The 27,039-nt window shown below is 43.0% G+C and overlaps 1 protein-coding gene across 1 annotated transcript in view; it reads right to left on the bottom strand.

Annotated features, from left to right (window-relative positions):
- Positions 1 to 13,410, bottom strand: part of LOC125712122 (calmodulin regulator protein PCP4-like) — a 29,925-nt gene extending 16,515 nt beyond the window's left edge. Inside the window, exon 1 of the mRNA XM_048981796.1 lies at positions 13,310 to 13,410. Coding sequence (XP_048837753.1) covers positions 13,310 to 13,318 — 9 coding nt within the window. The 5' untranslated portion in view covers positions 13,319 to 13,410. The remainder of the gene's footprint in view (positions 1 to 13,309) is intronic.
- Positions 13,411 to 27,039: the final 13,629 nt, after the last annotated feature.

The raw sequence follows: 27,039 nt of genomic DNA, 5'->3' as shown, positions 1-27,039 counted from the left end.
TTCAGAACTGCTCACATTACAATCGCAGAGTCTATATTTTACATCAGTCGATACATGTAAGGACGTTTCAGCCTTTGTGCCTGAACAGTAGCTGTGGGTTGTGTGTCAAAGGTAATTTGTACCACGGCTTCGTGTACGATGTGGCAGGCATTATCAAAATAAGAATCTGATTTCAGGGGGGTAGAGATGGGAGTTTTTGTGAAATTGTTCCAAGCAGCTCCCGGTTAGTGGAGGGGAGGAAGGAGAAGTGGATGATTTACACGTCTTAAAGGGTGTTAGCTTGACATTTTGTTCCTGCAGCCCCCTCGCCAGGTAGTAGCGAGCTGCTGGGAGACTGGGGCAGGCCGTCTCTCTGGGAGAACGATCCGTCAGATAGACCCTCTCAAAGCCATGAGTCCAAGGGATCTAACACCTCTTTTACTCAAACAGTACACACTGGGCGCAGTGAGGATCTCTGGCTAACAGCTTCATCACATACCTGCGTCTCTGGTCTCAGTGGACCTTGCATTTTTAATACGTCAGTTCACCCCCCACCCCCAACAACGGCTTCTCCTGCAGCTGCCCTGTCACCTCTAACCTCATGCATTATTGGTCAAAACCCTTGCAAACCCCAACCCTGCACCTGTCACATCACTGCACCACATAGCTCTGCTATGCCCCTACTGCATTTCCAGTGAGCCAATACATTTCTTTCTTTTAAAAACTATTCCTTCATTTTAAGAAACTGCGACTAAGTCGTGACATTATGATGTTAACTTTGTATTTATCCTATTTATTATTTTGGGAGAATTGCGCATCTAATTTGATCTCAGAGAACGATCCCAGATCTGTTTGTCGGTGAAGGTTAAGTTCTGTTAAGTGTCTGCCTCAGTAAGTGCACACCATGCTATAAATGATGCAGGGAGGCTGCAGGAATACCGACCAAACCGAGCACATCTCTCGGGCAGTTTGGGCTTTCATCTGGCTCGCGGTCAATACCAGTAAGCAGAGAGTTGGCCAGGTGTGGAATAGGCTCCAATGGGCAACTTCTGCCAAGCTGGAAGAGATGACCTTATTGGGCGCTGTGCTTGACCAGGAAGAAGTCCGCTTTGTGTGTGTGTGCATGTGTGCATGTGTGTCCTCTTTGATCTTTTCCACTGAGATGCAAATCCTTACACTTACAGCACTGAATAATCAAAAACAGCTGACCGCATAATCACAGGCAGCGAATGAAGGCTTCGGGCCTTATCAAAGGAACGCTGGTAAGGACAGCTGTAAGCAGCGCAATATGCAGCACCTCTGTATTCATGACCTCAGTGTAGATGCTGGCTCATGCACTTCATTTTTATCACACCACATCCAAGCGAACACAAGACTAGAATTTTGTAAAAAGCGATTCTAATTTAACATTTGCACAGTTCAGCAGCAGAGCTTAACTTCTGTCCTAAATTTCTCCCTCTCCTACAATCCGTTGACTCCCAGCTGTGAAGTTTCATTCTCGCCACCAAGGCTTATCCGCACCGACTGGATGTCATTCTGGCTCGTGCCCTGCTGTGACGTTAGGATCCCCAGATGCCAGAGAAGCTAGTCAGGAACCGTTCTGCAAAAGTAGCATGTACTGCCAGGTCCATAAAGCCAGCATCCTGTCCGATCCACGTGCACAAGTGACACAAACGACGGCATTCAATTTCCCGCAGTAATTGCTAGAAATAATTAGTTCTACAGTTTAGCTTTAACGTCTCTAAGGGTGAATGTGGGCATTGGTTTCAACCAAGCTATTTAAATTACTGAGGAACCCTAAGACATAGATGTCTGTCTGTGTCTCGTATCAGAAGCCTGAAACTATATGTCAGTACAGCGTTCGACACCATAGGGTCCTCGAGGGGGCCTGGGGGAGATTAAGAATGCGACAGAATTCAGCAGGTTCTCCGTCAATCTCTCATATCCTGCCTGCAGCCAAACCAGGATTAATATATGGGCAGTAGACAGAAAGGTGCAAGATCTGATGCTTTCAACAAGAGAAGAGAAAAAAAAAACGACGAAAGGAGAAGGAAGATTTTTCTAACCAAAAGATTTTTCCCCAAGCTTCCTGTTTTCCCCTGTGTGTCGGCATTCTAAGGAAGATTCATGAAATTCTGGCTGACCATGTTTAAGAGCACGAACACCATACTAACTACTCTGCTTCGCTGAGGAGAGGGAGGGGCTATCACACCATTGGTCAACAATGTTTCATACCTGAGGTCCATAGAACTTCAAAAGAGAGCAGGAGTCCTGGTTAAGCCCAGGCATAATCGTAGCATAGACAGTATATTGTAGATACAACAGAAACTGCCTTGGCATAATGGCTTTCTGACAGATATAAACGTTAGGCAAGAAATGGCATCTCTTGCTTCGTTGACGAGATAAGCCCAATTATGACCTCATGTTATGCCATGTTTAATAATGTTATCAAGGCATCGTGACAGGGTTGTCAAGTGAACCATGAATGGACAGCCATAGCCTTTGTCCCACTATGATATATTAATTGCAATGTTTATATGTAATGAAAGTGTGGAGTAACATGTTATAATCACGGCTGTTGCCGTATGCTTCGATGAGCAGTAAAGACCTTATCCGCCTTATTCTCAAAGTCCAATCAAGTAGAAATGGGAAAACACAGTGCTGTGTTGTATCTATACCTCACCCATTCACCTCACCTGCGTGACTCTTTAGGTTCCTGGGAGCCCTGAATTTAACTTAAGACTTCAATTCAGAGAACATCAATTGATATCATCACTAATGCTATAAACCACTGTTATGGCTTACACTTCGGCTAATAATAATTCAATCATTCACATTACATTAATATTCACATTAATGCAAAATAAACTACCTGTCTCTCTGTTTCATTATGTCACACTGCTACACTCATGCCGTGCTTCTTGTTAACGGGCAGGCAACAATAAAAACACAGTATCCAAAATTATATGCAATTTTACTGAAGTGATATAAATGTTTAGTACCACTTTTTATAATATAAAGATAAAAGGAAATTAAATATAATAGTGCACTCTAAATATGCATTCTACTCCGTTGGGCCCTTGAGCAGGGCCCTTAACCTGCAATGGTTTCATCCTGGGTATGATGTTAATCTACATCCAGTCCTATAAGGAGGTCTTCCAATTTACAGGGAAAAGATTGAGGGTTAGTGGCAGGATCGGCACTCCAGTCACTGGAAAAAACCTCACACTGGTCCATTCGGACTGGTGTGGGGCTGAGGTGTCACCTGCCGCATGGCTGCACTCAAGATCTCATCCCTGAGGTGGTCTGTCGTGTGGTGTGGCGTCAACACGCTGTAATCAGTGCACGCTCCTCCTTACCTTCCTCTAGATAGACAAATCAGGAAGGACATAAATTTAAATATTCAGATAGTGTCATTCAGCAGAGCTAATTTAAGTTGTAGGTTGTTGTCTGATGTGCTCAGGGGCTTATAGAGGGGTGAGACCACAAGGGCACTGGCCTATGCTGAAAGCTGATTGGTCCCCAGACTGCCCCATCTCCTGTCACTCACTGAATTTAAACATATCATTGGCTAATGATAAGGTTAGCCCCTCTGTATGAATTATGGTCCTTCCTATGCCTTCAACCTTGAAGTTTTTTAGAATCACGTCTGAATGTGCCCAACGCCCCCTATGGGCTGGAGGATGAGGTGCAGAAGCATTGATCCGGGTCAAACCCGTACCTACCAAGGGAACAGAATCAGGAAACTGAACCCCCCCTCCCCAAAAGGGTTCTTCCGTACCCCCTCTGCATTAAATCATTTTTATAATCTCATATATGTATCTGAACAATTGTAAGGGCATATACCCTGTACAAGAATCCATGGCAAACAGTAATTATTTTTCTGTAAATCCTGTCTATACATTTAGTCTATATTATCTTTATTTTTATATAATTATCTATATCATTAAAAATCAAATGCAAAAAAAAGCATGAAAAAAGTCGATGATAAATAGTTTAGAGATTTTTCTAAGGCATTGAGTAAATATAGGATTTTTGTTAAATGTATTTTTTAACTCCGTTCTGAGAGTGAATGGTGAATGGTTTTATTCAGATGCTCATAAAATGTATTCCTCGGAGCCGCATATCTACCCAGATTGTCACGCAATCTAAAGCACTTTAAACCTGGCTGCACTCGGCTTGCATCAGCACTCTTTCACACGTTTTAAGCAAATCCTTTTGCATATGGCTGAGCTCGACAGTTCTGCAATTCCTTTTTAATGCAGTACTGATAACAGAAATTGAAACAATCCAAGGCAAATTCCAATCAAAATGACATTTTTCGCCTTGTAACATGCAATTGACTGGCTTGTCCCCTGTGCTTACTGGGATAGGGTGCACCCCCCCCCCCCAACTTTGTGCTGGCTTTGTTTTGGATGGATAGATGATGGATTCTACTCTTTGTTCTCCAATACAATAATAGTTTTCACTTCCAGTGGCTGAACTCTTGTAAATCACTACATTTTTTTAATTGAAGAAATAAATAAACAATTTAAAAGAAAGGATGAGTACCACTTTATTCTTTGTTCTACGAAACTCTCATCTATAATGGCCTTCATAATACATTATAATGGTCAGGATAAGCCATTATAACGCATAATGAAAGTATTTATAGGGCATTATAGATGAGTGCTTCATAGAGCATTTATAATGCATAATAAACACAGCTATAATGGGTTACGCCTTTTTATAAATAGTTATAGCCTTGTTTATAATATGAATGCATTACAATGCATTATGAAGATATCTATAATGCATTATACACAGGTGCTTTAAGTAAAGTGTTACAAAATTGCGAAAAGTGTACTAAGAAAAGAAAATAGGAATATGGTATATTTCTTAGCCATGTTGGCCACCTGTATGTCCAGACAGGTTAGATGGTGACATTCTTGGGTGACGGCACATAAATCATTGGGGTTTCTGGCTTGTAGGACCTGTTCACCCATGAGGAAATGCTGATGCAGTTGCTTTGAGAAATTCCAGTATCGTAAATGGGCCCTGGGAGAAAGGTCACTGGTAACCCAGGGCAACCGAAAGAGCGCACGATCGTTCTGAGATCCAGCTGGCATTTCTGCAGACTCTGCCTACGTCTCACTGGCTAATGGTTCAGTTTGGGTGCCTTTGATCTCAAATGAAAATGACGCCTTTCCGTATCATGCTGGAGAGTACATCAAATGGCATGAATTTCCCAAGAACACAACTCTTTGATCTTTTTCAACCGTCTTACTCTTACAGTGACAGTTTCCTTTGTAGTTTTATGCCGTCGTCTAAATGGTAACGCCAAACGACCAGTGAACCCCCGACAGCTTTTCGCACAGTGGTAAAAATGGGATGCGGGGGGTCAGCAGCAGTCAGCAGTGTGAATCTTCCAACATCGGACGCCGGGATTCAGGCTCCCCCAGCATCAGCCTCCATGTAAGATAATTCATGAGAACTTGTCAGGTACAGATTCGTGGGGAGGTTCTTAAAATTGGATATCATACTCTGTTAATCTGAAAATCGAACATGACATCCATTTCAAGCCTTCAGCCCCCCTCCCCCACGAAAATGATCCCAGGCTCCTGCCCTGCCCCACCTCACCAGTTAAAGAAGGTGAAGCAGTGAGGCAGCCCCCCCCCCCCCCCCATCCCCTCACCAGCAGGGTACCGTGACGATGTATTACCATTTCAAGCTGGATGTGGACCCAGCAGGAATCCCAATGCCTGCCGCGGGGGGTCTGCCAGCACTTTGTCCATTTGTAGTTCATCTGAGGTATACACCCCCCCCCCGCCCAACACACACACCCACCCCAGCCTCAGACCTCCTGGTTACGGGTAACCTAATTTTCTCCCCTCTAGCTCGATTTCCCTCCCTCGCCTCATCTCCACACTCCATTAATATTATCGGTCTATTCTCTGCAAATATGTCAGGCTGCATGGATTCTCCTGCCGGGCCGATCCAATAGAGACTCATGCATTGGTCACAGATGACTCTATTAGATGGATTGTGGATTATCTGCAAGAAATTTTCGGCCTATTTGGGGGGTGCGGGAAGTGTGGAAAGCGGTGAGTAGGTCAAGCGCAAAAAAAGTTGACTTACGTGACATAACCTTGTGCACCGCTTTAATGCATTATCAGTGTGGCATTTCGATTTAAGCCAGCAGATGGCGTAGCGGCTAAAGACATAATAATTACTGCTGATGTGCCCTTGAGAAGGGCGAATCACCTAAACAGTTCCAATAAAAACGCAACATTCAGCTGTATAAATAATTAAGATCTACGAAGTGCTTCGTACGAAAGTTTCAGTTAAAAATGTGAACATCGGACTCAGCACAAAGGTGCAAAGGAATTTTAGTCCAGAAGCAGCAGCAAGATAAAATAACACAATTAAGTTGCGGTTTACTTCTTAACTTTCGATTTGATGCTGATAATGCATCAATGCTGAAAAAGCCGTCCTTAGTCTCCCGAGCAGAGGGCAATGAGGTATCGCTTTCCAGCTGTCAGTTTACGTTCATCCATTTCTAAACAAGAAAAAAAAAAACCCCAGACAAATGAGCATCAGCGGAGGCAGGAAGCGTTTAATTCCCTCTCTTTTGCTATAACACTTATCCAGATGAATTCCTCTAAGCGTAAGCGCTGTTATTTTTCTCCTCCAACACTTAGCGCCACATTTGGCCTGTTACACGATCATTTCATGTGACATGCGCGTGTTCGCCAAGACCTTCGAGTCAGACCCAGACCACAATATATAATGGGTTTCTGATGTGAGGACCACATTCTGGTGAGTCCCAATTTCTCACATCTATCAAGTGTAAAACCAGGAGGGGAAAAGGACATGAAGACGCAATTCCTTAACAGATATTCTTGCAGTAATATTATTCCGTTTGACAGAAGGCTTTACAGCAAGGAAGTGCATTGGCAGTGTGTTTATTTTGCTCAAAAAAAAATTAAGGTTTCTTTCTTTTTGAATTTGCAGGGAGGGCCATGTATAATAGACATTCAGCATTTCATTCACCCTTTTGTATCACATTGACCTTTCCTTCTCTGTGGCCGTCCGGTCTGATTCCCTTGACGTATTGATGTAAAAAAGAAACGCAAGAGGATGCCTGGAATTCCACAGATGTAGCAAAATGAAGGAGACGCTAACAAGTGGTCATGTGACTGCACAGAACCTGCTTCTCAGACACACACTCTAATCCCTTTACGATATTCCCCATCCGTAACCTCCAACATAACCACTTACCTAGTACAGGGTCATGGCTGAGTATTCAAAGCTAGAAAATAGAAGTACGCTATATCAGAATTATGTAGACATCCATTAATCCATCCATCCATCCAACCATACATGTCTTGCAGCCAGATATCCTGGGGGGGGCATACTGTAAAGTGGAAAACTCCCAGGCTTCATAATATAATTACACAAACTATATATTTACTATAAAAATTAAGGAATATAAAATGTAGCAATATAAAGATCAAATTAAACATAACAAAATGGCTAAATACAGACTCAAATTAGATTTTTATACTTCATCTCTGGCTCAACACAAACCTGATTCCCAGTCCTGCTCTGAACCAGGCGACACCGGCTCCACATCACAGATCAGCGGTTTACAGGAAGCAAAGAATAAATGAGGCCCTGCCCCATTTCACGACATCGCTTCACTTGGGGCCCGGCCAGGCACTTTACGTCTCAGTGATCCTTACGCTTAAGCGGACGAGCCGAGCCTGCGGGAGAGGGACAGGGCCAGGCTGGCACCGGGATTGATTTCTCCTGCCACCTGGGATCCTGTTGTACCTCCACCCTAAATCGGAAAAGTGGGCGGGTGATGAAGTGATCGTGATGCCAAGGGCACTGCTGACGGAGCTGTAGTCAGCAGGATTTAGACACACAGGAGACGGGGCTCACTCGGGAGGTCCGTGACTCAAAGACCATTCTGACGATGTTTTTATAAGCCAATGCTTCATATTACAGAAGACTTTATAAGCCGCCACTAAAATACACAGGACCTCACGTCGCCCTGCTAGCACCCAGAAAGCTATCATGTCTGTTAATAAGATGCTTCACCAAGCTACTCGAGCACACACAATAGGATTTTACGGGATAATCACTGCAGGCTGTCTGCGACGTCTGTAAGGCAGCAGTGGCAGAATAAAGAAATCTGCAGATGTATGTGCCCTGATTATGTTTGAAAGCATGGAAAATCCTCCAAGCCCCCGCATTAGGAACTCTGTGTTTACCTTTTTTTTTAATGATGCCACTGGATCTTCCGTTACAAATGCCAGACATTTTTTTCCCGGTGTTTTGCACATCGCCTCGGGGGGGGATCGGCACAGATGGGGGGGAGGGGGGCTTTCCAGAAGCCATGAGACATGTCTATCAGCGGATATTTGCAGGTGAAACCACGATCCAGACCAACCGGATTGTAAAACTACTCTTGCAAAGAAAATGCAGTTTTAATCTGCACCATGTTATGGCAGAAAGCTTGCTGACTTATGTGCTCAATAAACTTATAAACATCATTCGTCATGAACACAAGGTTTCGGTAAATGGCTTCCTATATATTACATGGAAACTACCCGTCTTCATCCCTTATTTGGGAAGCATCAGGATTCTGCTATTTGGGAATTACATTTGTTTTTCCAGTAGGAGGGAAAAAAAGGAATTCAAATGTCTTTTATGCCATCAGACAGCATGCAACATAAATGTGATCATCAAGGAAGGGGCTCGTTCATTTTGCTGATTCAGTATGGAAACCTATAAAAGGGCAGTCTGCAAATTAATGTCTCTTAGAGCCTCCTTCTGAAGGCAGGCGGGAGGGGGGGCATTTATTGATCAAGTACAGTTCACTCTGAGGGAACTGCTGAGCCCCACGCTGCACACTCAGACTTTTAGCGTCCACCCAAGACTGATCACGCACATGTTTGCATTTGATTTTGTGTGTGCGAGGGAGTTGTTTCCTGAAGGCAGCCGGGAAGAGGAGTGCCGCTAGAGATTTTGGGGAATCATATCATATTGGGCCCCGAGCCCAAACCAATCCAATTATGTTTCAAAAAAATTTGTCACTCAGGGGCCCTTGGAATCGTCCTAACTTGCCCCCTCCCCCTTACGGTAAAATCGGTCTTTGAGAAACACTGGGATACAGACACACTGGGGTATTATCGATCTTATTATTAATCTTCAAAATAATCCACGGTATGAAGTCTTTTTTCTTTTCTCTGTAGTTCAATTGCTTTTTTTCATTACAAAGGGAAAACTTTGCCAGCCTTTGGAAGATTGAACTGAATAAAGAATAACTAGCCATGTGCTTCCCTTTAAATTGCTTTGAACCAAAGCACCAGCTAAATAAAGAATATGTACATTTTTAAACAAGGGGCTTAGTACGCATGCAGCCACATTCACTGAGACGCAGTTTATACCCTGGAGATTAAAAACACAGCTTAAATCAACAGCCATTTTGTACATTAACATAACCCTTAAAGCCAATCCAACAAAATGAGCTCCACAGACCCCAGCTTGCAGTTGTTCGACTGCAGTGAGTTAGTTGCTACCAAATGAAATTTTTCACAATTTTACCAAATTCAGATTCACCCGTTTCCAATCGGTTCAAGGCTAACAGCCTTCATGTGAATAAGGCCGAACGATTGAAGTCATATAAATCAATGCGTCAAACAAATTTGATTATACGTTTATTAACTGTAATATTTTCATTTAGGTTTGAGCAAATAAAAACAAGTCATAAGCTGAATGACCGTGGTAACTTGCAGACATTAATATATAATGGTTTTAAAGTTTAGTCTTACTAAACAGCCCAAAACGATTTAATTACATGTCAAATTTAAACTTAGAATATTAACCAATAGGTAGATCCTGGCCGTTTTAAGAAAGCTTGATCTTAACAACAAAAACACGGTCTCAGGGAACAACATTATATGACTGTCTCATGCATGTGTTTTCCTATTTATAGACCGGATATGACAGATGAACTCACTGCCACACTTGGACACTACAAACTGAATCCCGGTGTTTACCTCTGGATGAATCCAGACCCAGCATCCAGCCCAGAACTTCCACAGTCCCCACTGTGCTTCTTTATTTCGACCGCGATCGCGGATCCTATCATTACAATCATTTCATTCGCTCTCCCTCCTCCCTCCTCATCATTATACAGTACCTGGCAAATTTAGCTGCATCATTATGCATTTTCAGTGAGTCATTGGGAAAGAAAAAAACATTCATTCCCAAAATGAAACTCACTGGGATTATTATTTATTTGTTTTTTTTTTCATCCACAGAGTGAGAAGTTTGGATGGAGTAGGTGGATTTAAGCAGATGGTTTCTCAGATGGCATTCAGGCATTGTTCTTCAGCACATTGTGGAGGGAAAACTGAACTGGCTTGTATTCCAACCGTAAAGCAATGAATCTGTTTGACCTAACAGGGCATTCACTAAAAAGTCATTTGGAAAAAGAAATGGAAAACTCACGTTAGCTTACAAGTTCTATTGTATTATATAGACAGCCGTCTGTTTAAAAGAAACAGTTCTCCGATTTTTTTCCTGACGGTTAGCTGGCTAAATCTCCCGGGGAACCTGCTGCAATAATGTGGACACTTAAGCCAGATGTCAGGCAATGTCTGAATAGTGTTTCAACAACTCATTCCTGGTTTTGTCCACAAAGTCAAACCAAGAGCTCAATTTTCATAATTCAGGAAACTGGATGTGATGCGGAGGGTCCCGCGTAGCTGCAGATTTCCCACCTAAGACATCTGTCTTTATCCCTCAGCCGGGGCACCAGTTGGTAACAGAGGGCAGGGGAGAAATCACAGGCGATGTCCGGCCATGATTGATGGTGCAATTGGCTGGACATTAGGCAAGACTGTTTTGCACGTTGGGGAAAAGCAACCCAGAAACACTCTTTACCTTGAGAAATGAGTGAAAATTCTCCACATGCCAAAATACACCGGTACTATTTTAGGGGAAAGACAGGCTGCAAAAAAATAACACTGTATTAAAACTGCAGAATAATAAATTGCTGTACGGCAATATGTACCAAACTGATGCTTGGCCAATTTAAACCTGATAAATATGACACTTAAGTACAAAGTACCAGCATTCAGCAGTCGTGCTACAGATCATTAAAATGTAGTATAAACACAAGCTGCTGTGATTCAATACAGTCCAGGTACAACGAAGGGTGTTTATGGTGCAGTGGAATGACCAAGTTGCAGCACATCCTTTCGCAACTTGCCGGATTATGAACTGAACGGCACAACAAGGGGAGATTTGCCTTGTTGGGTATTTCAGACCTTGTAGATGCCTGGCCATTGCACAGGATAACCTGCTGCCACAGGAGGCTTGGAGTCGGGACCTGCACTCTGTAAGAAACTGGCCTACAGTTAGTCCATGCGGAGGCCCCTGACATCTTATGGCCGAGAGCTCCAGAAGTTGCCTTCCCCTTACTTATTCAATAACGCTTTTCTGATATCAATATCCAAGCGTTAATCATTCGCAGTCTTGCATTCCTCAGTCTTGTAAAAATCTGGCAGTTTAGTAGACACCCCCCCGCAATCATTACACCGTCAGTGAAAAATATAGAGGTGGTGAGTGGGTAATGGAGGCAACGCCTTACAGGTGACACAGGATTGGTGAGGTCTGCCAGTTTTTGATTGGATGCTGACTAGCAAGTGGGTGGTCTGAAGAGGTGTCCATCAGATCTTGGTTTAAAAACTTTGTTTGGAAAGACATTTCCTCCAAGGCCACTCTCACACTCGAGACAGCACCCGCCAAATCCTGAGTGCTGCAGAATCCAGGCATGGTATAACACACCCCTCCCAGGCAGAGCAGCGGCACCCCCAGTGGGTCATGTAAAACGCGTCCCCCCCCTCCCTGCTCATGCAGCAGCTCAGCAAACAGAACTGACGGACAGGCTACAGCTTTTTACCAATCCTCTTAGCCCAACAAGCCCTTAACAGTATATATGCCATGCCCATATTACCCCTGGTTCACCTTTGTACAACGGTGAGCAAATTTAGATGTAGTTTCTGAAAAACACTGATCGCCATAACAATATCCACATCACTTTTCATACACTGCCCATAAAGCCAAGCAGCAAATGAAGAGATAGTGAACCATTACACATCCAGACTGAGACTGAACATGAAAATATACAGCAATTTTGAAACTATAAAGCACTTAAATAAACGATATGATCTTTTTTTGTTTGCACTGCAGTCGTGGGAACTTCTAGGTCAATTCGGTCTGGGACATCTCTATCAGGGGAACAGAGTGCAGCGTGTTGTGAATAACAGGCAGTTTTCCATTACAACCTGTAAAATGACCATTTCCAACCCAAGGATTTGAGGTTCCATTTTTATTAAAAAAAATAATAATAAATAAGTTTGTCATCGACCAGTTAAGACGAATATCAGTTAAAACGAATATAAACCAGTGTTCCCCTCAACGATTGCCTAAAGGTTACCGCATAATTTAAACCTTACGTTGAAAGAAATTATAGTCAAACAAGGCGATAAACTAGTGAAATTAACACAATATCAATTTACATCATGAGGTATTACCGCAGTAGGGATTTCACAATCCTCCAATACCTTCTTCTTGTTAAAGAACTCACATTTATAATCTCCAAACAAAATAGTTTCGCTACCAATTAAATAACAGTTAAAATTAAAAAGACTGATACTGTATACGACAAGGTTCCTGAGTCTACAACACTGCCTCCCGCAATCCCCATAAATAGGCATCATCGATATTTTAAACACAGGTCTAAATATTTAGAAAATACATTTCACATATCATACCTAAACTCCAGCTTACAGTGAATTCACACAAACATATAAACAAGTAAATCGCTCAGTCTGCAAATTTTGTTAATATGGACATTCCCTCCGTAATATTCCTACTTTCCGGAGCAGGAAAACGTGAATCCTTTCGGGTATCAGACAAAAGATGGAGAAATGATCGCCTTTACAGTTGTAAAGAGTAAGAAGAGCGCGATCGTGAAGGATGTACCGGAGTTCCGCGCTATCTGTCATCGCGCCGCACTTAGATACCGCAGAGCGCCATACAGTAATACCCAGCAAACTGATGATCGGCCAACTTGAACTTGATCAATTTGACAGTCACTTAAAAAAAAACACAACACCGGCCGAAGAAAGATACATCGGGATGCCCATTAACGGGAAAATGCATAAAATATACACCGCGCAGCATTTGTTTTACAAATCATTAAAATGATCAGGTGTAAACTCTTAATAATGGTGTTGATGGTGATGATGATGATGCGTGAGGTACCTACCTCACTCATTTTCGCCGAGCAGTAACGCGAGGTGTCGACTTTTCCCAGCGCTTCTTATTGCCAATCAGGAATTAACAGTCGTCTTTTTCACAGTGCTTGGCCACAAATGGGGGGAGCTTTATAAAGTATTAAGACCACACTCCTCCATGTCATCACGTTTCCACTAAACCAATAGGAATGCTGTCGGCGCATTTGTCTCTTGCAAGTCACCACCCAGCGCTCTGAAATATTCATAAACCATGTGAACCTGTTACCATTCAAATGGCTGCAATGTTCCCTTCTGCACGCCGCTAGTGGGACTCCAGGTCTTAAAAAATCGGGGATACTTTTAGAAGCATTAAACAAATTAGGGGAAGAATGTCTAATTATTTATTACCAGTGCTACTCACAGCATATAAAGTCATCAATAAAAATCATTGTTAAACTCGAAAACGTAAAAAATCTCTTCTCGTAATCTATCTGAAAGCATGATAAATGTTAAATTTTATTTAGATTAAACCTCTATTGAGGCTGGGATAACGTGAATAACGATCCCGTACTATTCAAGCGTAATTCATGCACGGTACTAAGACAGCCGTTTTATCATAAAAGCATGACACATTTCTGCATGTGCGTGGGTGTGTGTTTCTGCGCCTACATCGGCGGAGTCTTTTCATGTGATGCTTGATGTCATTTCACCGTCTTTGTGCTAATTATTTTAAGAGCTGAATGCATTTTCTGCGCCGCGTGTAGAATAATTACTTCCAGCCTGTGGAAGAAAGCTAATTCTTCTATTGACGGTTCGCTGTTATTTCTCATTTGCAGACTTCTCCAAAATGAGATAGGAGGTACTTAAAAATATTTATGAGCTTTCCGAAACCTTCTCCAAAACAAGGGGGTGTCTTATATTGCATAAAAAAGACATCACGTAATATGTTTGAAACAACATATAGCGCATTTGACAATAAATAAAATCAGTAAAAATCCCATATCTAAATCACTCGGTCGTGTACCTTGGAATTACCTTTATTAACAAGTGAGAATCAGATTGACGCTACCTGTAAATCACACTCGACGGCAACTATACCCCCACATACGTCATTGTGGTAATACTTTGCTTTTGTTAACATTAACCAAGTGTCTTAGAAGATGATCTTGAAAGTGATGGTTGTAATATGAATCCTATCAAGCTTCAAAGCACTTATTCAGAATATGGACTGTGTGAGTTCGTGACAGGAGACAATGTGTGACTGTGTGAGTCCATTGCAGGTCTGAGAATGCACTGTTAAGCAGTGTCCTGCCCATTAAAATCTTTCACTTGGTAACACTCAAATCAACCAATGTCAGGAACCAATATTGAGGGGGCATTCCTCTGGACTCATGAGACGTGTTAAATCCTAGAGGACTTCAAGCTGGCATTGTGAGTAATGACCTGATTTTAAGGCCCTCCCTCTCGTCCTATCCCCCAATCCAGAGGCACGCAGCATGGTCGGCATGGGAGAATTCCGCAAGCAACTCCTCACCTTTATTTACCGTTCTTGGGCAGAGTCTCATTACCCGTACGCCTGCCCCCCTATGTTCGTACGCAGCCATGGGACCTGAGAATCGGCTGAGATCAACATATCTGCAGATCTGTTCCATCAGACTTGGCAATTTCCTTATGCGGGAGACATTGAAGTTGCAGAACAAGTTTCTAAAAAAAGATTTTCCTTGCATGTGAGCTTCAGCATAGGAAAAAATACTTTACCCACATATATAACCCAGCTATATATAAAAATATCCAATTGCAATTTTAGTGAATGTTATGGCCTTTCATACATATTATTAGCAAGAATTATAAGTTAATGGGCTTCCATACTGGTTATTTATATTGCATCTTCCAGATAAACCAGAGGTGGTGAATCAGATCCATGGAGAGCCGATGTGGGTGCAGGTTTTTGGGATGGCCTCTCAATCAGCCAATCACAGTGGGTCCCCAGGACTGGAGTTGAGTACCACTGCTTTATTATTGGCTGATTGAGAGGTCATCCCAAAAACCTGCACTGGCCCTCCATGGAACCGATTCCCTACCCCTCATGTAAACTGCGGCAGGGGGGGCTTCGCAGAATGTTGTGGAAATGTAGGAACTAAACCTAAGGATCGTCCTTTGTAGAGATCCATTGCATATTCATGTCAGTATATATGCTGGGCTTGGATGGGAAATGCAGAGAGTATTTGTGTAATCTAATCAGGCTGTTTGAGATCTCACACTCCAGTGCTTGTCACTGTCAGGGCCGCGGCTGGGCTGCCGAAGATCAGCCCTGTATATTCACAGGGGTGAGATGGAAGAAAGGCCTACCATTGGCTCTCCAGGCTCACACATGTACACTCCTGCATCAATCTCATCTTTAATACAAGAGCTGTGGGAAGCTGCACACACCCCGCACCGGAGCCGTAAATAATTTGCCGGCGAATGTACAACAGGACTTCCGTCTGCCCCCCCCCCCGGGAAGGCATAGCTTTGTAATAAATCCAGGAATTAATTTGCAGTGGTAGCTTGTAAGAATGATACACTGCAAATACGTGTCATTTTCCAGATGTTCCTCTGTTCTGATACCGGGGTTGAAAGTCGGGGGAATCAAAGATTACTGTAAACTGTGAAGGGAGTAAAGGCTGGGAGAAGAGAGTGATTTACATGACTGCGATGTTCAAGTAAGAGCCGTACTACTCTTCAGTTATTTAAGACATTAACTTCAGTTTCATTATATGTGCTTTTACCCTGTGCAATAAAGACTACTAGTGGCCTTTGTGAAAGTAGGTGGTCAATTATTATGTAAGCATTTGGGTTTAAAAACAAGCTTAGAAATGCAGGATACAGAATAATTGCATTTTTATTCAGGAGGACGGCTGTGGCAGAATATGTTTGGTTTAGACAGGCTGACTCCTAAATCCCAGTCCCCTTCACACAAAAAAAAACCAGCTTGGACTCGAACCAGGGTCCGTACAATTCGTATGTCTCTGTTTACCGCTCAGCCTTAAGCAGAACGCTTATATCCTGTGAGGCATGAAATTGTTATACAATGACGTGCAAATCGGTGCTTCACTGCACACCGGCAGCTGCCCACTGTACAGCACTGACCCACCCTTTCTCCCCCCCGCCCCCCCCCAGCCCACTCCCCCCACTCTGCAAATGCTTTTTTAACTCAAGCTGTGCACTGTGAAGCATGAACCTCCAGTTCCAAGTCCAGGAATCCTAAGCATGTGCAAGACAGGAGCCAAATAGGGAAACAAGAAATTAGGTGAGAGGCACAATTAAGATTTTTTTTTTTTTTGTCAGCAGTGACCTGATTTCTGATGTGCGGTGTCACACAAGGCCAGATCGCTACATTTTAACAAAAGCTTGCTCAGAAGAGGTAGGGTTAAGCATATTCTGCATTGTTACTGCTGTGGTGGTTGATTGGAAACGTGCGATTTTCATGCAGATTTACACAGAAGTCAAAATTACATCAGGGCAAAGCCGGTAAACTCATCCAGAGGGTCAAAATAGCAACATCACACAGGTTATATTCAAAATACTTAGCAACTATCTCATTACCATTTGTATCAATTCATTTTGATTGCTTCTGATAATAATTTAATACACACAGTCAATTTGGCCTTGGCACCTAACCTCCTTTTAAGTATAGCCTTCAACATGATTCAATAACATTATGAAACAGATGAGAGGCAGAAAGTATCAGGAGTGCATTTTGCTAACTACTATAATGTCTGTCTATCCGTTCACCCATTTTTCTGTACCTGCTTGCTCTGTTCAAGGCTGCGGGGGGTCTGGAGCCTATCCTGGAAGCTACAGGCAGGGAACAACCCAGTACGGGGCACCATCCCATCGCAGGACATACTCGCACATCATTCACTCATAATTTGATAACTCCAAGTAGCCTTAGCATGCTTTTGGATTGTGGGGGGAGGATCGGAGTACCCAGAGGAAACCCCACAAGCACACATAGGGGACACGCAAATTACACACACATGGAACCCTGACGGAGATTTGAATCCAGGTTCCAGAGGTGTGAGGCATCAGTGCAAACCACCGCACCACCAGGCCACTCCATGCTTTAACAATTAATACATAATTATCGCACACACTTCACTTTTTATATGGACAGAAACAGTATTAAAAATCAGAATTATCGTTTGTGATTAACCGTACGGTTCCCAATGATTAGGCTTCTCCTGCCTCAGACCTGGAAAACGTCTGAATGAGATTTTTCAGAACAGCGCTGCTCACTGGCACCGAATCCGAGCGACAGCCTCCGTTTCAGGCATTTACGTTCAGTAAATTTCGGGAGAGCGCTGTTGAAAAATGTCGGATCATCATCACCCTTCACCAGCGATGCGCAGGTGTATTGACTGAGCATTTTCGGCACTCGTTTGCGAGAAACAGAGTGCTATTTTTAAATCCTGCCTGTGGATCGCAGCCCTGTGCTGGATCTGGGCCAAAAGTGATTCGAGGACACCCAGAATTCCAGAACAGCCAGACACTTCAAAACAGCTGTACCCACGATCCCATTCCGTTGTCACCTTGACCCGGAGCGTAGCTCAAACACCCGTGGCCTACAAATCCCCCTTCTGTTTTATGGGACACGAGTCTCACTTCACCCACATTGAGTCCTGAAATCAGCTGGTTGCTAGTTCGCATCCCAACAGACACTGCATCCAAGCAGTTGTCAAATCACGGGAATCCAGGCATGCCTCTCCCACGACGTCCTAAATCTTGCAGTGCATGCTGGGAGTTACGCCCACGCCACCTGAATCTGAAGCTATTGGCGTCTTGCTTTATGATTACCCTGCTGGCCTGCCGAGCCCCAGGGCAATGCATGTAAAAAAAAAAAAAAACTTAACATCATAACAGTGCCACGTACAAGGGGCTCCAGCATGCAACCCTTGTTTTATGGTCCTGACAGGCAGCTCCATTTAATCCAGCGAGAATCCTCCTCAGCTGGCATTCAAAGACAGCTGCATAATGAAATCTCATGTGGGGAAAAGCCCATCAGCCTTTTCTGCCTGGGAGGAGGTGAACGGGGGCTATTGGTGCTATTTTAAGACTTGCCTGGTTGTCCGTGCCGCTCATTATTTTGCTCTCTTTTTCTTGTAGAATTTAATAGTGCCCAGTCACTTTCATACCCCAGACCTCCTCCCCACCACAACAGCCTGTAGGATTTTTTTTTTTGGCAGATGCTCACTGATAAATGCATATCAGCATGTGTACGCCAATTACATTAACAACCGCTGACCATTAACACCCAGTCCTGTTGCATCGAAATTCATTCATGGGATGCATGACTGGTTCCAGTACGAGACCCATAAAATCTGCTCCCTGTACGCCAATGTTCATCTTTTCATTTTCATCGCATCGTAAATATTAAAGCGCATATGGTACTTTTAAAGAGCTATTTATATAAGCCCATTCAGTTATTTATGTAACTATTCAGATCCGTCATCCGATTGCATAACGCGTCGTAAATTCAGCTTTTACTTTGCAATTGTTTCCAGGCCTAATACTCATTAGTAATTTAGCGTGTTTTTAAATATTAATGCGACTTGTATAATTAAACAAGTCTGTCTTTCGCCTGGCCAGGAGTCTGCATGAATGTGTGTTTAATTTCCCATCATTGTGCCCAGAGGAAATTGGTTGCACAGTGCAAATACTCTTCACTTTGGTGATCAGGGAGACCTCTCTCTGGAATTACTGCTGTCGGTGCTGCTCATGGCCAGTCATTACCAGATTGTGTGATTATGATATTAATAACTGTTTTATGACTTGCAGTCATAAAACACACCACTTATGGATCAAACATGCATTCATGGTGACCGTTCTCTTCTGGTGTTGGACCATCAAAAACAAACTTTATAACACTGTGCATGGTATTGTGCGTTTATGGCGAAATGGTGTCCTGCTTTTCACTCCGAGCAAAGAACAGCGGCTGTCCGTAACTACTTCACTGTCACTGTACTGATAGCTGGCCAGGACACAGCCTCAGACCATGCCCAGGCCCTAACAAACCCGGAGGAGACTCATCACAGCAGCTGCTAGTGGATTCCCAGCAACAGTGGCCTCTTTATAACACCCACCTCAATCATGCCAGGTCATCAAACTGAACACGACTGTCGACCTGACAAATATCCAGTTAAAATTTCCGCGATGGTATGCAGCTTAACTTGTTCCTGTAAAAATGACCCAAAGCCATTCATCCTCGTCTCCCTTTTCTGGTAACGGAGTCAGGACGCTGGCTGCCGTCTCCAGTAACCCCGGGAACCCCTCATCACCTGACCCCTACCCTTAAAACCCTTTCCTTCCAACTCCTCTCCTGTTCCCGACTTCACCTATTCTTTATCCATTCCATAAAAAAATCCTCTTCTGGGATTTTACTAATCCACCTAGTTTGTGCTTCCATTTACACCTCAACTACAGCACACGTGTTTACTACCATTTAGCTCGTGTTTTGAGCATCCATGAATATAACATACTACCTAGGAGCAAAACTATGCACACAGTTTACCAGCGCATGCACACAACAACTCAAAGCTCTAATACGTTCCAAAAGCACAGCTCCATCTGTCAGCATCTATAAATGACACTTCCGTGCCTTGAGAGCAAAAGCTGAGGCTTTCATACTGAGACGCGATGGGGGATGAGGGGACGTCATCTGGAACGGCAGCGGTCTGACACCCAAGCACGACGCCGCGGCTTCGCAAATCGTGCAGCGACTGTCTCCTGGGTTTCGCACGGGAAAATTCGGATTCTTGGCAAATAGGATGGAAACGTGCTCCAAAAAAGTACAGTTCATCAGGTGCAGTGTCCTTGTGGGGGGGGGGGGGTTTCGTGTCGGTAGAAGCTTGAGGCGACCAACAGGAACACGTGGAATATTTATAGAACTTGCCCAAAAGGACCTTAGATGACCTTCCATGATACGCACAGATTAAATATTAGTTATGCTCCACAGGATGCGACTGACTATATCATGACAGTATATATACAGCACTGTTTTCTTTTGACTGCGGTCTGCATGAAAGACAATAGTGATAAATGCAAAATTATGGTCTGTCATCCAGACCAGGAGAATTCTGGGTGAAAACTACACCTGCTGTATCACATGGTTGTGCTTGGCGATGGATTGGCAGGTTGTTCCCCTACTTTGTGCCCTGTACTGCTTGTGATAGACTCAGGGGTCCCCGGGACCCATGCTGGATAAACTCTTGGAGAATGGATGGATGGATGGATGGATGGATGGATGGATGGATGGATGGAGTATTATATGTGTCTGGGTGATGGGGGACATCCCCTTTATTATGGTAGAACCTCGATGTACCTTATCTTCCCCCGGTGGTCCATGATCAATAGCAATTGTATTAGACATAGAAACCCACCAAGTCTATCTGCTCTGTCAGCATTAGTATATAGATCGGAGTATGCAAGGCTATTGGCTTGAGTGATGCTGCTTTGAGCAGCTCTCCTTCATTCACACCATCCCAGCGTCTGGCGTTTACTGCGTGATTAACAGCAGCTCCCTTGCTGATTGATTTTGCCGGTGGGGGTGAGCCGAGCGTGACAGGGTCCCGGCTCGCAGTCAGAAGGACGTAGGACTGGTCCCTGAATCCAGAGTCTGATGGGAGACGTAGCATTAGCTGACAGATATGCTACTGAAAGAGATCCGAGAGGCAGACCAGCAAAAAATGCTCATGGCTGGGTGGGATCGAACGAGGGGTCACAATTTTGCGTAACTCCGACATCTCTAACATTCTGTTTTAGTATTTTTTTATTCATTAAAATTACCTCAGTCCCAGGCTGTAAAACAAGGGTGACAGGAGTAAGGGAAACACTAAGGGGCTCAACTACAAGACCAGGGTTTCCCAACCAGCGCAAAATGTGGACTGTCTGGTAGGGAGCTGAAAGGGAACAAAGACGTGGACCATCTGGGGGTCCCTGAGGACCGGGTGGGGACACACTGCACACGACCACTTTCATTTTCATTTCTGCCAAAGAGCCTCTGAAACAGCTTATCGGAATATATTTAAAGAAATTCCATCATAGACAAAAGGCCGAAAACACTGGTAACTTTCAGAGCCCAACGTCTTGCTATTTTATTTGCGTAGTATGACTCCAGCCAAGCTTTGTGTGGTTTCACACTTAACGAGCTAGTGTCCTAGTGCACTTAACACCAACCACCCCCGTTCATTTTAACACAGTAACCCTTTCATATTCGTGCATTGGACATTCACAGTTTTGGTTGTTTGCACGACGGCCATAGACAATTAAATGGAAATATTTTTAGAGCTTTCCGCAGATTACGCGCAAGCCAAAAGCAATACTGAAAATCGTAAATAATTAAATATTAGCGATACATAATATTTTTTAGTGTAAATGAATACTATATCTTGAATATTAAATGTCTTAACTGAGGTATGGTGAACATCTTTGTCGACTAGCCTCACTCACAAGATTGGCTATCTTTGTAACCATGGAATGCTGTGTCTTTTAAACTTTTGTGTGCCGTTAATTTTGAATTTCTAATAATCCAGAATGTAGTGCTCCCAGTGCATACAGTAGTAACTTTGTACATAGAGGGGCAGAATTTAGAGGGTCCATATTTTATATAAAAAGATCTTGAATGGAAATGACTGTAATTTGACACGCAAAGTCTACAGTACCGTTTGCTTAGAAATCGGTAATAAATTAGCTTTTATGTTATTGTTCAGGCAAGCAGACTGTTTTGGGTTGAGGTTGGGGGGGGGGCAAGGATTATTTGTAAACTTTCTCCTTTGCAGGAGTTTCCGCCTCTAACCCTCGTGAATGTAAAGGGGTTCATTTACTTCACCATGATAATATTCTTTTATTAAATCTTTCATGCCCATGTCTTATTTTATAATAAAAATAGCCAGTAAGGCCACATACGTTCCTATAGGGGATCAGGCATGAGCTCAATTAGGCCGATTATGCTCAGCTGTGTCCAACTGCAGGGTATGTAAGGGTACAACACCCTTAAAGAGCTGGTCAGCATCCGGTAGGACATCTTGGTTTTGTGAGCGCAAGAAGGTTCAAAACAAGGCAAGTCAATGTTTAATTACTGCTCAGGCTGCAGAGCTTGCGATCAAGCAATCGATTCTGTTATTGGAAATGCTTTCTTGATGGTTGCTTTAAGCATGCGCTTATGAGGTGTAGAATTCCAGAGAGACAAAAAGCTGAAAACAGAACTTTAAAAGCTTCAGAGTTGGAGACAACATTACTGATGGTCTATCAATATTCAATAGAAAAGACCAGGTAATTAATTCTCCACAACTATCGTCCTGACAGTGGACTATATTGGAAAAAAGAGTAAGTCTATTTTGTCCTAACAACAGAATATAATTTATGGTTTAAGATTTTACCTTTTGCCTTCTGATTTTATATTCTTACCCAGGGGCATAGCCAGTCCATGTGAGTTTACTGGGGTGCCAATGGGGTAATGTTTTCCCAACTGGGGGGGGGGGGGGGGGGTGCAACCCCTTGGTATATTTTGTGACAGGGGGGTGAGGGAGCGGTGCACATTTCGCTAATCGCAAGCATTACCCATTAATCATTTCGTGATCACGTTGAAGACGTGCCACAATCCACAATCGACTGATCCACTTCCTTGCACCTTGAGGAGGCTTGATATGGAAAGAAGGATATTGAGTTTCCCGCTCAAAGGAAACAGAACTGACTGCAATGGAAACTGTGATACCCTTGATGCAAGCGTTTTAATGCATCACGCTACATAATTATTTGCGTGTAACAGAGCAACAATGATTAACTTCAGTGAGAGCCACTCCCAAAGGCCTCACAGTCGGCTAACCTCACACCACTCGCATCTGTGACTTTTACTGCCGCATGACTGTCTTTGTTTACAGTGTGTGCCAGAAAGCTGTGATGCCGTATCGATTTATGGCTCATAAACTTCATGTTTACTCACATCTGAAATTCAGAAATCCCCGCTGGCTAACGGCAACGTTCCTCAGAGCCACCGACGGCTTTATTGGCAGTCGCGGTGTTTGGCATTTGTTCGTCTTAAATCATATTGTCAGCAATCGCTGCATGTCAGCTTTGAGCGTTATATAATTTAAAGAATTCTTCAATATTGACGTCTGTTTGTTTCCTGGTGTCTGAGTTTTATACATATCGGGAACTATTTCTGTGGAAAAAAAAACATTTAAAAAGCAATGACAGTTTTTGTGCATTAATATTACATTCCGCACTACTCTTTATGTTAGTTAAGAATAAAGAAATTGAAATATTTACAATCATTAGACAGGTAAGAATAAATTCTTTTCACTCAGCTAAGAATCCATGAAATAACTAGGAGCCCAAAAAAAAATCATATGTAATCATACATATCATACAGTAACAAGTCTGGGAAAATACCGCATGTTTTCTGTATATGCAAATTGCAAATTTATCTGCCATTCCCCCCCCCCCCCCCCCCCCCCCCAGTTCAGGGCTTAGGGATAATGTGAGAAAGAGTTAGGGTAATGGCTTAAAGCGTAACTATGAAATCTGAGGTCAAAGCCCTGAGCTATGTAGAGTGTATTATTTACAAACTCACAGCTTTCAGGTTACTTAGCTGAACTTTAAAAGATTTCCTTCAGTACAGAGTTGTGTTTAGAAAACCTTTTAAGTGTCACTACAGTTGCCAAGCCAGTGTCCAGGAGGGGGTTAGGCTGCTGTATCCTTGAAAAGGACATGTAAATTACCCTAAATTGCTCCAGTAATAAACAGTAGCATAAATTAATAAAATATTCAGTTAGGATAAGTAACATATAGACTGTGTTTAAAGTGTAGGGGTGTTTTCAAATGCAGTTCTGCGAAGAATAACAAGCTTGGATGATGAGTGTTTTAATTCATATACGCAAAGTTCAAAACCACTGGGGTTTATTTTTATGAAGACGTCATTTTAGGGGCTGGGCTGTACAGTGGCCACACACCTTCAGGGTGGAAATTAAAAACTTGCTTCGGATTCTGTCTGTGTTCACCTTGAATGATTTCCCAACATTTTCATGTGTCCCCCCCCCCACAGTAAGAAACAAACATTGGGTAAAATGTTGCCTGGAAACTGCCTTTAGTGTGAGAGTGTGTGTCCTGTGATGGACTGGGATTCAGGCTGCTGTGACTTTATTTTTTGATATACAAGTCAGTGTAAATGACAAAAAACACTGTTCCAGAATTAAGCAGCTTGAAGAATTCTCTGCGACAAAATCACTTGAATGAACATTTAGAATAGACTAGTCAGGGTAGCCGGGCAGGAGCCAGCGTATCTCCTTCGGAAAGCCGTTGCGGAAGTGAAGATGTCAGGGCGACTGGCACGAGAAAATGAATTGCAGGATCCAATTTGCTCTCAACTTTCTGTCACTCGGAAAATACAGTAAATCACTTACAGCTCGCTTTAAGTAACAGTAATAATTATAATGCTGGTCACGATGGCACCCCTCCATGCACTGGAACTCAAACCAGCAGGTATGGACTAGGACTGCAGTTGTAACCCAGCTGTATTCATATGACTTAGAAAACATCCAAACTGTCCGCATCATCAGTAGCTAAATCTGGGCTACAGTATGATTTGCACCTGTACTTTACACAAATCGCAATGTCAGTCACTCAGTTTCAATGCACAATTACACGGCTGTTGTGGTTCATTTGTAAACTGTTTGTTGTACTTTGTATTGCACGTGGGTGAATAAGTGATTACTGAGCACTGAGCAATACGAGTAATCATTGGGTGAATGAGCGAGTACTGAGCAATACGAGTAATCATTGGGTGAATGAGCGATTACTGAGCAATACGAGTAATCATTGGGCGAATGAGCGATTACTGAGCAATACGAGTAATCATTGGGTGAATGAGCGATTACTGAGCAATACGAGTAATCATTGGGTGAATGAGTCATTTATTTTAAAAAATTGAATCTTTTATCTTAAAATAATAATACCATCATAATTAAGTTGTTTTCTCCTTTCCCATCTTGCTCCCCATAAGACACATATATAGAATGAGAGCAAATCTGGGGAGGGGGGGGGTATGTATGTGTATGTATGCAATATATGTATAGTGTATATATAGCATATTGTATGTATATGTGGGTTATATACAGTGAATTGGATACACACGGTATGTTTTACATATACATATAGTATATTATATATATACTTACAGACTATTCCATAGATGGGGTCATGTGACCACTCTTTATGCTTGATTCCATCCAGTTGCGTTTCTTGTTTTCAGGCTGCCCATCACTGTCCGCCTTCCACTCTTACCCTAGTAATCTGATAAGGCCAGCACCCCACCTGTCGCCCGCATTATGTTCCTTTCCTCTCCAGATGCCCCGCCTGAGTTTATTTCGTCCCCGAATTTGCATCTGCCTGCTTTATTGTGCTGAACTCATCCATGTCCCACTCCTGTGTGCCCTGGTTACCAAACGAAAACGATTCCCTGTGCTTCTGAACGTGTTACCTGGCTCTGTTTGTCGTGTAAATCCTGCATTATATATATATATATATATATATATATATATATATATATATATATATATATATATATATATATATAGCATTGCCGGATTTCTCTTTCCTACATAGGTTGGTTTACAGAAATCAACTTATAAAGAGCAAAGACAAATGGCATTAAAAAAAATAGACACTAAAAGCATAAAAGCCAATCCCACTGTGTCCTGGAGTTATAAATGAGTGTGTGTATTACAAATTAGAAAGTAAGGCCGCGTGCAGATGTGAAAGTTTCTGTCCAGCCCTTGAATTTTCCCGGTGGTTTCAGTGACTCACCAGTCACAGTGGCAATCACAGCCCAGCTGCCTGCAACGTCTTAATTGAAGCCGTTTTCAGCAATGCTGCCTTCGCTCTTATCCGGTCTTTGCCACTCAGATGTAGAGGGGAGAATAGCATGTAGGGAACTGAACTGAGTCGTCTTTTTTTTTAATGAGTATCTGAACCTGCAGAGCCAGTAAATTAAAATAATAATAATAAAGCAGTTGGCAGAATGTGTCCCCTATCTCTGAAGCAACCCTGAGAAACCAGAGTAGCAAACTGCCACTTTGCCTGGCCTGACAGTCAGAGAATAAATGGTAACACTCATATCCTACCTGCCAACCAGCTGGCGATTAATAGATGGCAGCTGCCAGATCAGGTCCACCTTTGCTATTACCGGATAGAATGAGGATGAGGAGGGGAACGATTCACTGCTGCTATATTTTTGATGTCGGTGCTCTGGAATCGAGTGTGAGATCTCGCTGCATCGCTGACTATATGACTTGCACCTGGATGAAATTGTTTCCTGGAAGACTGCATGTAGTTATCTGAGGAACAAGCTCTGGGTCACAAAGTGTGTCAATACATTCAGGAAAAATGCATTCCTGCTGGACAATGGGGTGGTTAAGTCCATGTGGAGGAGTTTGAAGAGGAAGGTGGAGAGAAGAGGGATTATAGGGAGAGGACTGAATGTAAAATGGAGAATGACTTCCTGGAGGAGGTGTGGAACGAAGTGAGGAAGATCACTGCCTTTGGCGACATGGGTGTCCCATGTGAAGTCAGGAACTAGGAGATGGAGGAGGAGTTCTATAGCAGATCTGACACAGCCATCCTCAACTAAGAAGCTGGGGTCGTAGTACCAAAAAAGTCTTGGTCAAACCGCCCCCATACAGAGTCCATGTTGAACCTCTCCCATCATTCTCTAATGCCATCCTATGTC

Source organism: Brienomyrus brachyistius, chromosome 17, assembly GCF_023856365.1.
Source record: "Brienomyrus brachyistius isolate T26 chromosome 17, BBRACH_0.4, whole genome shotgun sequence".
In the NCBI taxonomy this organism is placed as follows: Eukaryota; Metazoa; Chordata; class Actinopteri; order Osteoglossiformes; family Mormyridae; genus Brienomyrus; species Brienomyrus brachyistius.
Note: the sequence above shows the minus strand (reverse complement) of the source record. Positions and strands in the feature narration are given on the sequence as shown.